We start from the raw sequence: 14,156 nt of genomic DNA on the forward strand, positions 1-14,156 counted from the left end.
GTTAGTTCCGAAGATGATCCATGATGAAATAGTGGGTGCTAGTTTGCAAATTCTGCATATATCAGAACTGACGAGTAGGAGAACTGTGGTTACATTGTATAAGAAGAGCAATCCTGTGTCTGAAGGGGAGGTGATGTAATTTGGTAGGAAGAGATGGATATTTAGGTGAGAACTAAATATTGAGTTCAATTATGCTAGGGCCTGAGCACCTTCTCCCATGTCCTTACTCCAACCTCCACACACCAGGCCTTGTCATCACAGGGGTTACTACCACAAGCAATCCACTATCAGCTATTATGGGCAGCATGGTGGCTCAGTGGTTAGCACTGCTGCTTCACAGCGCCAGAGACCTGGGTTCAATTCCTGCCTCAGGCAACTGTCTGTGTGGAGTTTGCACATTCTCCCCGTGTCTGCTTCCTCCTGGTGCACCGGTTTCCTCCCACAGTCCAAAAATGCGCAGGTTAGGTGAATTGGCTGTGCTAAATTGCCCGTAGTGTTAGGTGAATGGGTAAATGTAGGGGAATGGGTCTGGGTGGGTTGCTCTTTGGAGGGTCGGTGTGGACTTGTTGGGCTAAAGGGCCTGTTTCCACGCTGTAAGTAATCTAATCTAATCTATTAATGGTCCCTATTAGTAGCTATTCATTCTGCCAGACTGACCTTCATCTATTTTTGTGTCTGCTCAACTGTGTTTTTTCTCTCTTTCTCTGGGCTCCATCATTATCGATCATTTATTCCTTCTCCCCACCTTCAGCAGATATACCAATCTTTTACTAGCTTCTGAGCATTGATGCTGGAGAGAGGATTTTTGTGGATGTGGTGCTTTATCCTGGTTGGTATCAAGCTTTTGATTATTGTTGAAGTTGCACCCAACATTGCAAGTAGGCAATATTCCCTCACACTCCTGAGGATATTGGATAAGTTTTGGGGAGACAGCAGGTGAGTTACTCACAGCAGTATTCCCAACCTCTGACCTACTAAGACCTAATGATGTAATGATATTCTTGGCATGTCTCTCAGGGAATCATACAGCCGAGGAGGAAGAAGTGCTTGCCACTGCTGGACCTTCAAGTGTTCATGCTGCTGGATCATATTTCAAAGCAAACTGCGCATCACTTCAGGTGCTGCAAGCTCAGAACTGATCCTCATGCTGTGATGCTTGGTTATTATTACTGTGGATATGGAATGGAGAAAGGACAGATGGATCTCCAGTTTGCAGACACAGACTGAAGGTGTAGGTGGATGGGGTGATTAGAGAGGAAAACAATAACTTTTCCTGTGGATCACCACATGAGGTCACACCACTACACCAAGCCTGCCGAGATACTTGTTGGCAACCCAGGTCAATGCCATGTTCCAGGTGAGTGGACATGCACGACAACCCAGGAAGAAAGTCAATGACCTTCTGCACTCCATTCAGGTAAGTGCTATGATCTTCTGTCTGCAACCTGACACTTATTTGGGCCACCACTCACTCTATAACTGTCACTGCACAAGGCTCTCATCAACACTCAAAGATTATACCTCTCAGTATTGTCATTATGTCTACTCAATGGCTCCTAGCCACCTCCTCCTCCTACACTACTAACCTTCTGGCCATCTGCACTTCCTAATCACTCACTGGCAACCAATGTTCCTCCTAATTTGTCTGTCTTCAGTACAAACCTCTAAATACCTTGCATGGCAGCAACTTCCAAAACTGGAAGTCAAGGCTGTAGCATGTGAATTCACATGAATGGACCCTTAGAGCTCAGAGAAGGTATATGACTGTGATTCTCCTGCTTCTGCATCATCACTCACTGCTCTTCCATCTACTTCCATTATACTCAATCGCTCCCTCTGTCTCATTGCAGGAGAAAGTGGCTTACCGGACTGATTCAGGTTGCACTTACATGTCAGACTGACTGTGTAGTTTGAATATAACAATAGAGCAATAGTGTGTGTGCAAACTGTGGAATTAGCCTCGAGTAGGTGTGAGAGGTTTAAGAAAACTAATTGTGTGGGATTGATACCAATGGGAAGATGAGTGCAACTGTGAAAAGCATGATGATGCAGTGTTTCTCATGGATGGGGAAGAGAAGATGCTGCTGGGGTGGGAACAAGAAGAGACACCCAGGATAGCAGCTGATGCAAAATAAGGAATACACTTGATCCACCGAACAGGGCTAATGTAAAGGATTTCAGATTTAGTGTGAATATTACTATTGCCTCAAGCAAATGGTTAGGGGTTTAAAATATAGTATTGCTACTACAGGTTTTGCAGTTCAGGAGAACTGAACAACTAATCTTGCCTACCTCAGTCAGCAACGAAGATGTTTGCATACAAATGAATATTTTTAACTCTGTTCCAAATGGTCTACCCCTTATTTTTAAACCGTGTCCTCTGGTTCTGGACTCACCCATCAGCAGAAACATGCTTCCTGCCTCCAGAGTGTCCAATCCATTAATCATTTTATGCGTCTCAATCATGTCTCCTCTCATCCTTCAAAACTCAAGTGTATACAAGCTAGGTTGCTGCAATCTTTCAGCATATGATAGTCCTACCATTCCAGGAATTGAGCTTGTGAAGCTACGCTGCACTCCCTCAATAGCCAGAATGTTCTTCCTCAAATTTGGAGACACAAACTGCACACAATACTCCAGGAGCGGTCTCACCAGAGCCTTGTACAGCTGGAGAAGGACCTCTTTGCTCCTATACTCAATTCCTCTTGTTATGAAGGCCAACATGCCATTAGCTTTCTTCACTGCATGCTGTATCTATATGCTTGCTTTCAATGACTGATGTACAAGAATACCTAGATCTCATTGTACTTCCCCTCTACCTAACTTGACTCCATTTAGAGGTTTTACCATTGATTAAAAACTTAAATGTGTCAGTCGTATAAAAACAGTCTACAGTATTGGTCAGAGGCTGGGAATTCTGAGGCATATAATTCTTTTCTGATTCCCAAATGCCTACCCACTGTCGACAAAGTACATATCAGGAGTGTGATGGAACACCTACCACTTCCAGCTTCAATGCCACAAGAAGCTGAAAAATATCCAGTTAGTTGGCCTCCTATCCACCATATTCAACATTCGATCCTTTCACCACCAACGCAGAGTGTATCATTTACAAGATGCTCTGCAACAATTTATCAAGTCCCTTTGGATAGAACTTTCCTAAGCCATTACTATATTTTCTAGGACAAGGGCAGCAGATACCTGGGAAGTTCCCTTCCAAGCTACGTAGCATCCTGACTTGGAACTTTACCGCTGTTCCTTCACAGCTATTGGGCCAAAATCCTGGAACTCCCTTCCTAACAGTGTTCCTATTCCCATGGATACAAGTGGTTCAAGAAAGCAGCTCACCACTGCCTTCTCAAGTGCAGCAGAGAATGAGCAAAAAATTCTGGCTTAGACAGTGACACCCACATTCTGTGAAAAAATAAAATAAATATATAAATTAACTGCTTGTCGTTGCTGGGTTATTTAATTATGATTGCTAGTCATACAATGCACTGTAGTATCAACATGAGATATCATGGAAAGAATTTTATTAGCTGAATTATGACATGAATGACTTTCTGACAAATATGTAGAGGATATCAGCAACCAGTCTGTCTCCTTTTCTATAACTGCTGGTGAAGAGTTTTAAAGCAGCTTTGGTAGTCGCCAAAGGCCAAAGAAAATAATTTACCGCAATCAGTCTAATTAATACTTACATCAAAAGGATAATGAGAAAGATGCAAGTTCCTACTGATGATGCCACAGGTAATATCCATGGATACATAATCCCTTGGAATCATAAAAATATTTTTAGTTAAAAAATACATATTATTATGTAGGATAAAACAACTAAATTACAAAATCTGAGAGTTGCGAAGCACTGAAGGAATTGCCACCTAGTAAAATGCTGAATTAGAAATTTTAAAACTGTTCAGAATATCCCGTAATTTCCACTTTGTAGCAAACAGGAGGCACTTGCAAACATCAAGATGTTGATGTAGGAGATAATGGGTACATAGTCTGGTGGAATGGCAGATACAGGGCATATGTAACACAGAGAAATGTAAAGTCGTGCATTTTGTTAGTAAGAATGTGGAGAGATGCTACAAAATAAAGGATACGATTCTCAAGGTAGCGCAGATGTGGTGATTCAGGTGTACATATGTACAAATAGTTGAAGGTGACTAGACAGATTGAGAAAGCAATTAATAAGGCATTAGAATCCTGGACTTTATAGATAGAGGCATTGCATATACCAGCGAAACATTTCGACAACTAACATCCAACAGCTAATGAAGGAGGAGATGGTTACAAAACACAATATAAAAAGCATTTTTTTTTTAAATTGAAAATAAACTTACAGTGACATTCCTGTTGAGAAGTTGCTCCACTTCTGTCAGTAGCTTCATTTCTTGGGCAGTTTGTGCATTCAGTTTTTCCATAATGCTTGTTAAATGAACCAAAGGCACATGGAGTGCAGATAGTATCTTGTCTTGCACTGAAGTGTCCAGGTGGACATGCAACTATTTAACAAAAAAAGTGTAACATAATCACAGCCTAAACATTTTATTAATAGACATGTAACTGACAAATGCATTTACCTTGCTGTCCTTCCAAATAGACCATTTCAAATAAAGAAAACACCATAAGTCAGTGCCTATGTCTTTAAGCATTGAAAAGAGGAAGACTGAGCCTGCGGATTTATCTATTCTATTAACTAACATTTATATGAAGACAAACTGTTAAATTGACCAGGTCTAATCTGTAACAGGGGAGTGTTTAACTCATTAAATGTGTTACCACTAGAAATTTGCTAATGGTTAAGATTCAGACCAAAGTTTTTCTGTGTGGTGCCATTATTGGTATTTACTTGGCCTTGTTATCGTTGCTAAGGTGAAAGGTGACTATTTAATAGAATTAACAGATGTAAAACTGGAAGAGTACTGCAAGTCAAGACAGCAGCTGAGGAGAGCAAGAAAGTCAATGTTTCAGGCCGCAGCCCTTCATAAGGACTGGGGAAGGGCAGGTCCAGACTAATGATCTGGGGATATGGGGTCTGGCTTATATTTGATTCCAGATTCACAGCAATGTGGCTGACTTTTAAATGCCCTATGAAATGGCCTGGCATGCCACTTAGTTATATCAACAGCAACAAAGCATAAAATAAATGGAAAATTCAGCATTTTCCAGGGCATTAGAAAACAACAATAGCAAACCCAGCCCTGTCCACCCCGAAGCATCCTCCTTACTAATGCCTGGAGGCTTGTGCCAGAATTGGGAGAGCTGTTTCTCAGACAAGTCATGAGACAGTCAGAAAAGTCATGCTCAAAGAATCATACCTTGCAGCTAGGTATGCTCTTTCCACTTGTCCTATCACATTCAGTGATCTGTGCATTTAACATGCAGATCTTTCAACTCCTACACCCCCTTCAGAATTGCACCTGAAATTTTATATTCTGTTTCAATGTTCCTCCTATCAAAATGCATCACTTTGTACTTTTCTGCATTGAACTTTTTCTGTCTCTTATCCGCCCTTTTCACCATTCCACACGGTCCTCCACACAGTTTACAGTGCTTCCAAGTTTAATGTCATCTGCAAAGTGTGAAATTTTCTCCTGCACACCAAGATCCAGATCATTAATATATAGCTGAAAACTGACCCCTGGGGAACTCGACTAAATATCTTCCTCTAGCCTGTAAAACATCCATTGACCTTTCCTTTGTGTTTCCTTTCACTCACCCAATTTTATATCCATGTTGCTATTTTTATATCTTGATGTCTAACATTGAATCATAGAATTCATATAGGGTGGAAACAGCACTTCAGCCCAACAAGTCCACACTGACCCTCCAAAGTAACCCAGGCAGACCTACTCACCCACCCCACTACTCTACATTTATCCCTGACTAATATACCTAACCTACATATCCCTGAACACTATGGACAGTTTAGCATGGCCAATTAACCTAACCTGTATATCTTTAGACTGTGGGAGGAAACTGGAGCACCCGGAGGAAACCCATGTAGACAAGGAGAGAATGTGCAAATTCCAGACAGACAGTCACCCGAGATTGAAATCAAACCCAAGTCTCTCACAGGTCTGTTGTGTGGCACTGTATCAACACCTTCTGAAAGCTAATGTACACCACTATTACCATGACTAAGTCTTTCTGTTACCTCTGTAAAAATCTCCACAAGTTAGTTAACATGATATCCGCTTTAGAAAGCCATGCTAACTCTTCCCATTCAACAGATTTCTTTTCTACATGACTCTTAATTTTATCCTGAATAACTTTTTAGAAACTTCCCACCACCAAAGTTAAACTGTCTTTAAATGCTACGATTATTTTCATAGCCTTTCTTGAACAAGGCCATAATGTTTGCAATGTCCAATCTTCTGGCACATCCCCTAAGTGGAGGAAAGACTGAAAGATTATGGCCAGTGACCCTGGAATTTCTACCCTCACTTCCTTCAAAACCTTTGGATGCATCTGATTGGATCCTGCTACCTTGTTAATGTTAAGTGCTAATAATCTATCCAAGAATTCTGTCTTGTTAATCTTGAACCTTTCTAATGACAGAATTTCCTCTTCTGTCACATGGCCTGGCAACATTCTCCCCTATCATTTTCTATGGCCCAACTATCTTCAGCTACTTCAACATTAACCTCCCCAAAGGGAAAGCCATTGCTTAATGTATTATTGCTGGACTGTTAAATTAGAGACCCAGGCAATGTTCTGGGTACCTGGGTTCCAATCGCATCACAGCAGATAGTGGAATTGAATTCAGTAAAAGAAAATCTAGAATTAAAAGTCTACTGATGACCATGAAACCATTGCTGATTGTCAGTAAAAACCCAGCGAAAGGGGGTACTGCAGATGCTGGAGATTATAGTCAAGATTAGAGTAGTGCTGGAAAAGTAGTGCAGAATCCGAGGAGCAGGAAAATCGACATTTTGGGCTTTTTCTTACTCGTCCGATGCTGCCTGACCTGCTATGCTTTTCCAGCACTACTCTAATCTTGTCAGGAAAACCCCTCTGGTTCAGTAATGTTTTTTAGGGAAGGAAACTACCATCCTGACCAGGACCTAATTGTGGCTTCAGACCCACAGCAATGTGCTGACTCATAACTGCCCTCTTGGCAATTAGGAGAGGGCAATAAATGCTGGCCTGCCGAGCAACACCCTCATCCCGTGAATTAATAAAAGAATGGTGGAATTCATATGCTCCAGAGTTGAGTTGAAATGTACTTTTTGTTTTTTTTCCACCAGTACAAACACAACCACTGTTATTAACTTTGGAAACTACTAGAGTGAAGCTGCTTTAATTGGCCACAACTTTTAAACTCATGCAGGTGTTTACTGCCTTGGAATAGATGTATAACTCACACTGGTTGCATTCCTACCCTATACATTAGCCAGCACATCATAGCTGGGTATACATAGTTGCTTTTACTACCAAAGTGGTAGTAGGTACAAGGCCCAGTTCAAATTACATCCCTGCTAGATGTGTGTTATAATACATCTGAACAGGCTGATTAAAAATATCTATGCATGACATAAGAAAACAATGGTCATTTGCCAAGTACATAGGTAAAAATGAAAGATTGGTGCCATATGCAGAGTTCAAACACAGTTTTAAAATTTTCCTGACTAAAACTGTTCAGTAGATTAAAATGAAATTACCGTACCGATTTCTGGCCCGACTAACTTTATGCAGTCATCAACAAAGATACTTACTGTACTACTTCTCTAATACTTCTACTACATATTGCCGCGAAAGCTGGGATATCAATTCTATGCACATTTAGTTCCAAACTGAGGATGATTTAATTTATTGGAGCATGACACAAAGTAAGTATTTAGTGATTTGAAACTTACCACAACATCCTACACACTTATCACTTGTTATGATGTTTTTGCCAAATCCTGGTTTGCAGTGATCCACCTTCACACCATTTAAAGAGTTAGCGATATATTGAATATTTTGGAATTTTCCTTTAAAGGGGTAGTCCTCAATGAATGATCTGATTCGTGTGTATGCCTGTTGAAGAATAATGAAGAAAGTCTTGAAGTCCCCTTTGAACTTGATATCTTCATTACTACTTTATGAAATCCATTTCACAAAATGACTTCTCATCAACATACAGAAACTGTCACAGCAGGGGATACTTTTCAGAAATTATTTGACACAAACTAGGGTTTTATTCTACAATGTTTTAATATTTAATTTTGGAAAACTTGACTTGTCCAAACCAGAACTTCTCGTAATCTTAATGAAAAAAAACCCAGTGAAAGAAAAGTAGGTCCAAATGCAAAATGGAAGCAGGGGCTCAAACCTGTCTTTCCTCTGCTCCAGTCCCTAAAGGCAAGTATAAAGTACATAATTCAAAGGAATTTCAGTCATATTTCCTTCTTCTTTTCATTCAGATTGATTGGTATTCCCACTTAAAACAAGTCAATGGCTTTTAGATGAAATTTTAATCTCTGTACTGAATCATTGGGAAGAAGTCCTACAGCTTGATATGATTGCATTTGTATTTATTTTAATTTTTAAATCAATTATTTCCATTACATTTTACATACCTAGACATAGAGCATAAGTCCTATGTTAGATGATTCAGCTTAACAATGTGTATTGTTGTACAAACGACACTTGTTTTTTCATCAGCTAAACAACTTCCTCTAAAATGGTTAAATGCAAGAAAATATGTACAAACAGGTCTGAATAATTTTGCAGGAGTACACTCTCAATTTTGCAATGCTTGGATTTGATTAAAAATTAAAGATCTAAAAAGTCTGAAGTCAAGCCGTCCATCACTGTACTATGAAGTATAATATTTGAAGTATGAGCTTTATTGAAGAGCACCAGTGTTAACAATGGCTGCATTATATCATGAAAAAGTTAATTTTGAAAGAACTGATTTGATGTGAATCAGTTGTATGGGGTAATTAACATTGGTTGAAGAACAGCAAGTGAACAAGTGAAGCAAACAACAATAGCTAGAATTTTCCCCTCACTGTTATGGTATGAGAAACAGCAGGAAAGTTGGAAAAACTTGAAAAGGATGAAAAATCAGCACTTTGACATTGAGAAAATATTTTGCACATTTTCTTAACAATCCTTAAATGGTAACTTCAGAGTCTCCCCATTAAGCCATAACTACCTCTTTTCCATGCATTTGCATCTCATTAATACCCCACTCATTTCATTTATAGAAATGTAGCAAACAAGAGGAGTAGGCTGTTTGGCCTACAAAACTCTCTCTACCATCATGGCTAAGTTTCAATGGTAAAACTGTCCTATGGAGCAACTATTCTCTGCTTGCCCGAGAAAATAGCTCAAATTCCCAGTATGGAAGTCAGAGCGAGTCACAATTGGCTAGGTGATTGCAGATGGCCACTTGCTTGTTCTGACCTTTGTCCAACTGTTTCTTCATAACATCCCTGAATGCTCCATGGAAACCATTCTACTCTAGCCCTAACTTACGCAAGTGGGTGTCAACACACCACCAGTTTCGCTATATCATCATGCCTGCTCTTGGTCCAAGTCACCCACCACTTCAGCCCTCCAATACTAGAATGTAAGCAGAGATGGTAGGGCTATCCTATGAGGAGAGTTTGGTTCAAATGGACTTGTATTCACTTAAGTTTAGAAGAGGGAATTTGAGTGAAACATATAAAATTCTAATAAGGCTGGACAGACTAAATGCAGGGAGGATATTTTACCCATCTGAGGAGTCTTGAACTAGGAGTTACAGTCTTGGGATACAGGGTAGGCTATTTCGGACTGAGATGAGGAAAACCTTCCTCATTCAAAGGTTAATGAATCTGCGGAACTCTGTACCATGGATGGCTGTGGAGGCCAAGTCAGTGAATATATTCAACAATCAAAGGGTATGGGGAGAAAGTGGGAATGTGGCATGGAAACAGGATCAACCATGATTATATGGAATGGTGCAGCAGGCTTGAAGGCCAAATGGCCTACTCCTACTCCTAGTTTCTATGATTCTATGTTTACTTTGCAGCTCAGGATCACATGATTTGTGTGTAGAAACACGCACACACATTCATTTCAGGCATCTGTGTAGGATGCATTTATGGGTCTTGGCTTGCTTTCTTTGAGTTCACTCATTTTCTGCTTCCTTGGAGGTTGCCAGTCCCTCCTATCTCACATTGTTTTCTTAGCACTTGCTCAACTGTAAAATTAACGTCAAAATGTCTGAAACAGCTTGTAAAGTGGGCAGGAGAAAGTTACTGTTGTTTCCTGTTGGGGCAGAGTAAATCTCTTTGGCCAAAAAAGTAAGATTAATTTCAATCATCAGCTTTGTCGAGTTCCATGAGAATTCTTCATCACAAGGTCTAATGAGAGATCTCGTTTAATCTTACCAAATGTGCCTCATTAGTTACCTACCCTAACTCTCTGTTGCCTTTCTCTCTTGCTTCTAACCCAATTCTAACACTAACTGGACAGATTTGCATCCCTGTTGCCCACATCATTTTAAAAGGCCACTTGCATTGGCAGTCCAGCCTTGCCCCTCACCAGCAATATAATGGCGCACAAACCAGAAGTCATGCTGTTCCTGGCACATAGCCAGCATGGTATATTTACCCCTCGTACACACAACCTCTTTGTGTAACGACTGGATGCCGTTTAACCAGCAAGCTACACAGGTTACCTGAGCTTAACTATATCCCATCTAAACAACCTCTCCCACTCACTGCTATACTGTTCCTAGTGCTCACTATAGACGTCATCTTGTCATTGTCCATTGAGGAAATATCACATACAGCTAAGCAATCTGGTTGTTTGGACTTTGAGGTATCCCCATCTCAACATGAACAGTAATGCTCTTCCCCAGCTACGAGTCATCTCATACAAACTGAGGAGATGCTATTCCATTGCCAGTCTTGGACCTCTCAGCCCAGTTGTGGGCCAATTTCTTTTACAATGAGACAAAGGCAGGGGTTGAGTATAAGTGAAGTGATGTAAGAGAAGTTAATGTTGATGCACAACGAAGAGGTGGTGGGGTGTTCCCCTGAATGAGAAGGCAGAGCAGAGGTCAGGAAGAGTTAGTGGTTTGGGATGAAGAGACATACTGCATGCAGTGTTAAGAGCTGTAGTCCATGAACCTTGGTGAGATATATGTACAGGGCCAGGGTTAGACTGAGTGGTAGCAGAGACACTTTAGTGACACATGCCCTTACGGAGTTCAGAAAATCATTGACCTTTTCCTGCAAATGGTGGGTATTCCTTCTGATTCAGACACAGTACTGACCTGGGCTACTATCTGGGTCTAGGCTGTCTTGGTTTAGTGACATGGTCTCTTGTGACAGTCTGTAGGAAAATGGATGTCACTCTTCTCCACCAACCCATTCACCATTATGGCCAGGTTCTTATCCCTGAGATGATATGCCAGTTTCCTTTTTTACCATGTGATAATGGACAAGCAGCACCGTATGAGGACCAGCTCCAAGCTTGCAGCTACTGAAGTGCTCTGTAGCTGGACTTAAAACAGCTTCAACAATATAAACACATAAAGATCCCATCAACGTTAGGCATTTCTGCTTCTCCTGTCATGCAATTCCTTGAGAAGAGAGCTGAAGAGCCCAGTTACATAATGAATGAGTTGAAGAGCAGAAGATTACCTGAGAAAAGCCTTGGCAGACTATTCTGAAGATGAGTCATACCAGACTCGAAATATTAATGCTGTTTCTCTCTCCACAGATGCTGTCAAACCTGCTGAATTTCTTTCTGTGTTTGTCTACAAGACTCTATGCTTGTTTTACACTTAATGTAGGTGCACGAGTTCTGTTCTTAAGGACTGCTGATACTAACAATATGGATGGATTTATCAGAACATTGGATAAGCATGTGAGACTAGAGAATAGAGGTTATGTTGATACAATTATTTAAATGAGAATGAATGTGAAGTTGACTGAAGCATGAATAGCAGCATGGACTGTTGACCTATTCTGGGCTATATTTTGTGTAATATTATACAAAAATAGCCATTACTGAGTTTTGAGAAGATTTGTAGTTCAGGTTGAGGTTCTGAATATAGGTTTGCTCGCTAAACTGGAAGGTTTGTTTTCAGACGTTTCGTCACCATACTAGGTAACATCTTTAGTGAGCCTCCGAATGAAGCACTGGTTTTGTAATCCGCTTTCTATTTGTATGGTTGAGTTTCCTTGGGCTGGTGATGACATTTCCTGTAGTGACATCATTTCCTATGGTGTCTAATTTCCTGTTCTTTTTCTCAGGGGTTGGTAAATGGGATCCAAGTCAATGCGTTTGTTGATAGAGTTCCGGTTGGAATGTCATGCTTTCTCGTGTGTGTCTCTGTTTGGCTTGTTCTAGAATGGAAGTGTTGTTCCAGTCAAAGTGGTGTCCTTCCTCATCCGTATGTAAGGATACTAGTAAGGATACACTAAAACAGAAGCTAATGAACTTGAAAGACCATATACAGATAACAAGCAAAACGAATGTCATCTATAAAATACCTTGCAAGAACTGTAACAAACACTACATTGGACAAACAGGCAGAAAAAATAGCAACCAGGATACATGAGTATCAACTAGCCACAAAATGACACGATCCACTCTCACTAATATCCTTATATACGGATGAGGAAGGACACTACTTCGACTGGGATAACATATCCATCCTAGGACAAACTGAATAGAGACATACACGAGAATTCCTAGAAACATGGCATTCCAGCCTGAACTGTATCAACAAACACATTGACCTGGCCCATTTACCACCTTCTGAGTAAAAGAAATGGAAATGTCATCACCATAGGAAATGACATCACCACAGGAAATGACATCACCAGCACAAGGAAACTCAAACATATAAATAGAAAGTGGGTACACCACCAGTGCTTCATTCGGAGGCTCACTGAAGATGTTACCTAGTATGGTGACGAAACGTCTGAAAATGAACCTTCCAGCTCATCGAGCAAACCTACATCCAAAAATAGCCATATATTATCCAAATCAATTCTCAAAACGATAAGAAAGTACATATCTTCTGCTTGCCTTCAGGCTGTCCAATATTTCTGTATGGTTTATTTACAAGTAACAGCACTGGAGACTTATATTTCAAAAAAAACCTAATGTGTAACAATTTTATTATTGATAGCACAAATAAAAGGATGGATTACCCACCTTTACATATAGTAGTCATCATTCTTCAAATGTAATATTAGAGTGTACAGATCATGGGTTGAGGTGAGATACACAACTAGGAAAATCAGAGGGAGGTTTGTCCCTTTGGGACTCCAGGCCAGAAGCCAAAATATGTGACCTTTCCTTATTGCATCTATAAGACATTCTCTCGCTGCTGCGTTTTCTTCCTTTCTTGTTGACTAGAGTAGACATCTAATATAAGATTCTGTGAAAAGATCCATAGACATGTTCCCTTAGAAACCTTTGTCTGCATTAAATCTTCAACACGGATTGGAATAATTTAAATATTTACCACTTCTGTTCACTGTAAAACTAAACAGTAAACATAAAATCTACATAAGAGTGCTGTAAATTATTGTTGATAACTACGGAGCTACACATAGCAGGCAATAATAACAACTTGAGTTTTTATATCTTCTTTAATCTGGTAACATGTCCTAGGACACTTAATATAGAATAAAATACACACCAGAGTGATAGAAGAGAAATTTGACGCTGTGATCAAAGGAAAGTTTAAGAGTAATTAAAGTATGTCACTTATATGGCTAAATACAATTGTACCTCAGTCTGAAGGTACAATTTATTCTCACTGCTTTTTGATAGGCTGTAGAAAGAGAGAGAGAGATAGTAGCTGAAAGGGCTTAGAGTCCCAGAGAGTGCAATTTCTGAACATGAAGATACATAGAGGAAGTGGGTATGGAGTGAAGGTCAGAGGTTAAAGAATAGCTAACATTCATTGATGCATAGGGCTCATGGAAGTTACTGATGCAATGAGAGATGGGGCCTTGGATGGATGCAGTGGATGTGCTTGTAATCAAAAATAATTCATTTGAATTCTGTGTTAGAATCAGGAACCAATTCAGACTGGTAACGACAGGAAAAATTGTGAGTCAGGGTTAACGTAAGATTAATGGAGTTCTTGTAGTCTTGGTTAACTAAGTTTACTTACATAAGGAATTAGAATGTCAGAGTGTTAG

At 40.1% G+C, this 14,156-nt stretch overlaps 1 protein-coding gene and 1 long non-coding RNA gene across 4 annotated transcripts in view; one reads left to right on the top strand and one right to left on the bottom strand.

The window, feature by feature from the left end:
* Window positions 1-14,156, top strand: part of LOC122549948 (uncharacterized) — a 46,493-nt gene that overhangs the window by 14,109 nt on the left and 18,228 nt on the right. The gene's annotated exons all lie outside the window — the stretch shown is intronic.
* Window positions 1-14,156, bottom strand: part of LOC122549946 (zona pellucida-binding protein 1-like) — a 74,615-nt gene that overhangs the window by 4,971 nt on the left and 55,488 nt on the right. For all 3 annotated transcript variants that reach the window (XM_043690226.2, XM_043690225.2, XM_087987308.1), the window contains 3 exons: window positions 7,866-8,028; window positions 4,347-4,508; window positions 3,702-3,774 (listed from right to left, as the gene is read on the bottom strand). In XM_043690226.2, coding sequence (XP_043546161.2) covers window positions 3,702-3,774; window positions 4,347-4,508; window positions 7,866-8,028 — 398 coding nt within the window. The remainder of the gene's footprint in view (window positions 1-3,701; window positions 3,775-4,346; window positions 4,509-7,865; window positions 8,029-14,156) is intronic.

Source organism: Chiloscyllium plagiosum, unplaced genomic scaffold (genome assembly GCF_037043375.1).
Source record: "Chiloscyllium plagiosum isolate Xiang-an unplaced genomic scaffold, Cpla_swu_hap1 HiC_scaffold_5, whole genome shotgun sequence".
NCBI classification, from domain to species: domain Eukaryota; kingdom Metazoa; phylum Chordata; class Chondrichthyes; order Orectolobiformes; family Hemiscylliidae; genus Chiloscyllium; species Chiloscyllium plagiosum.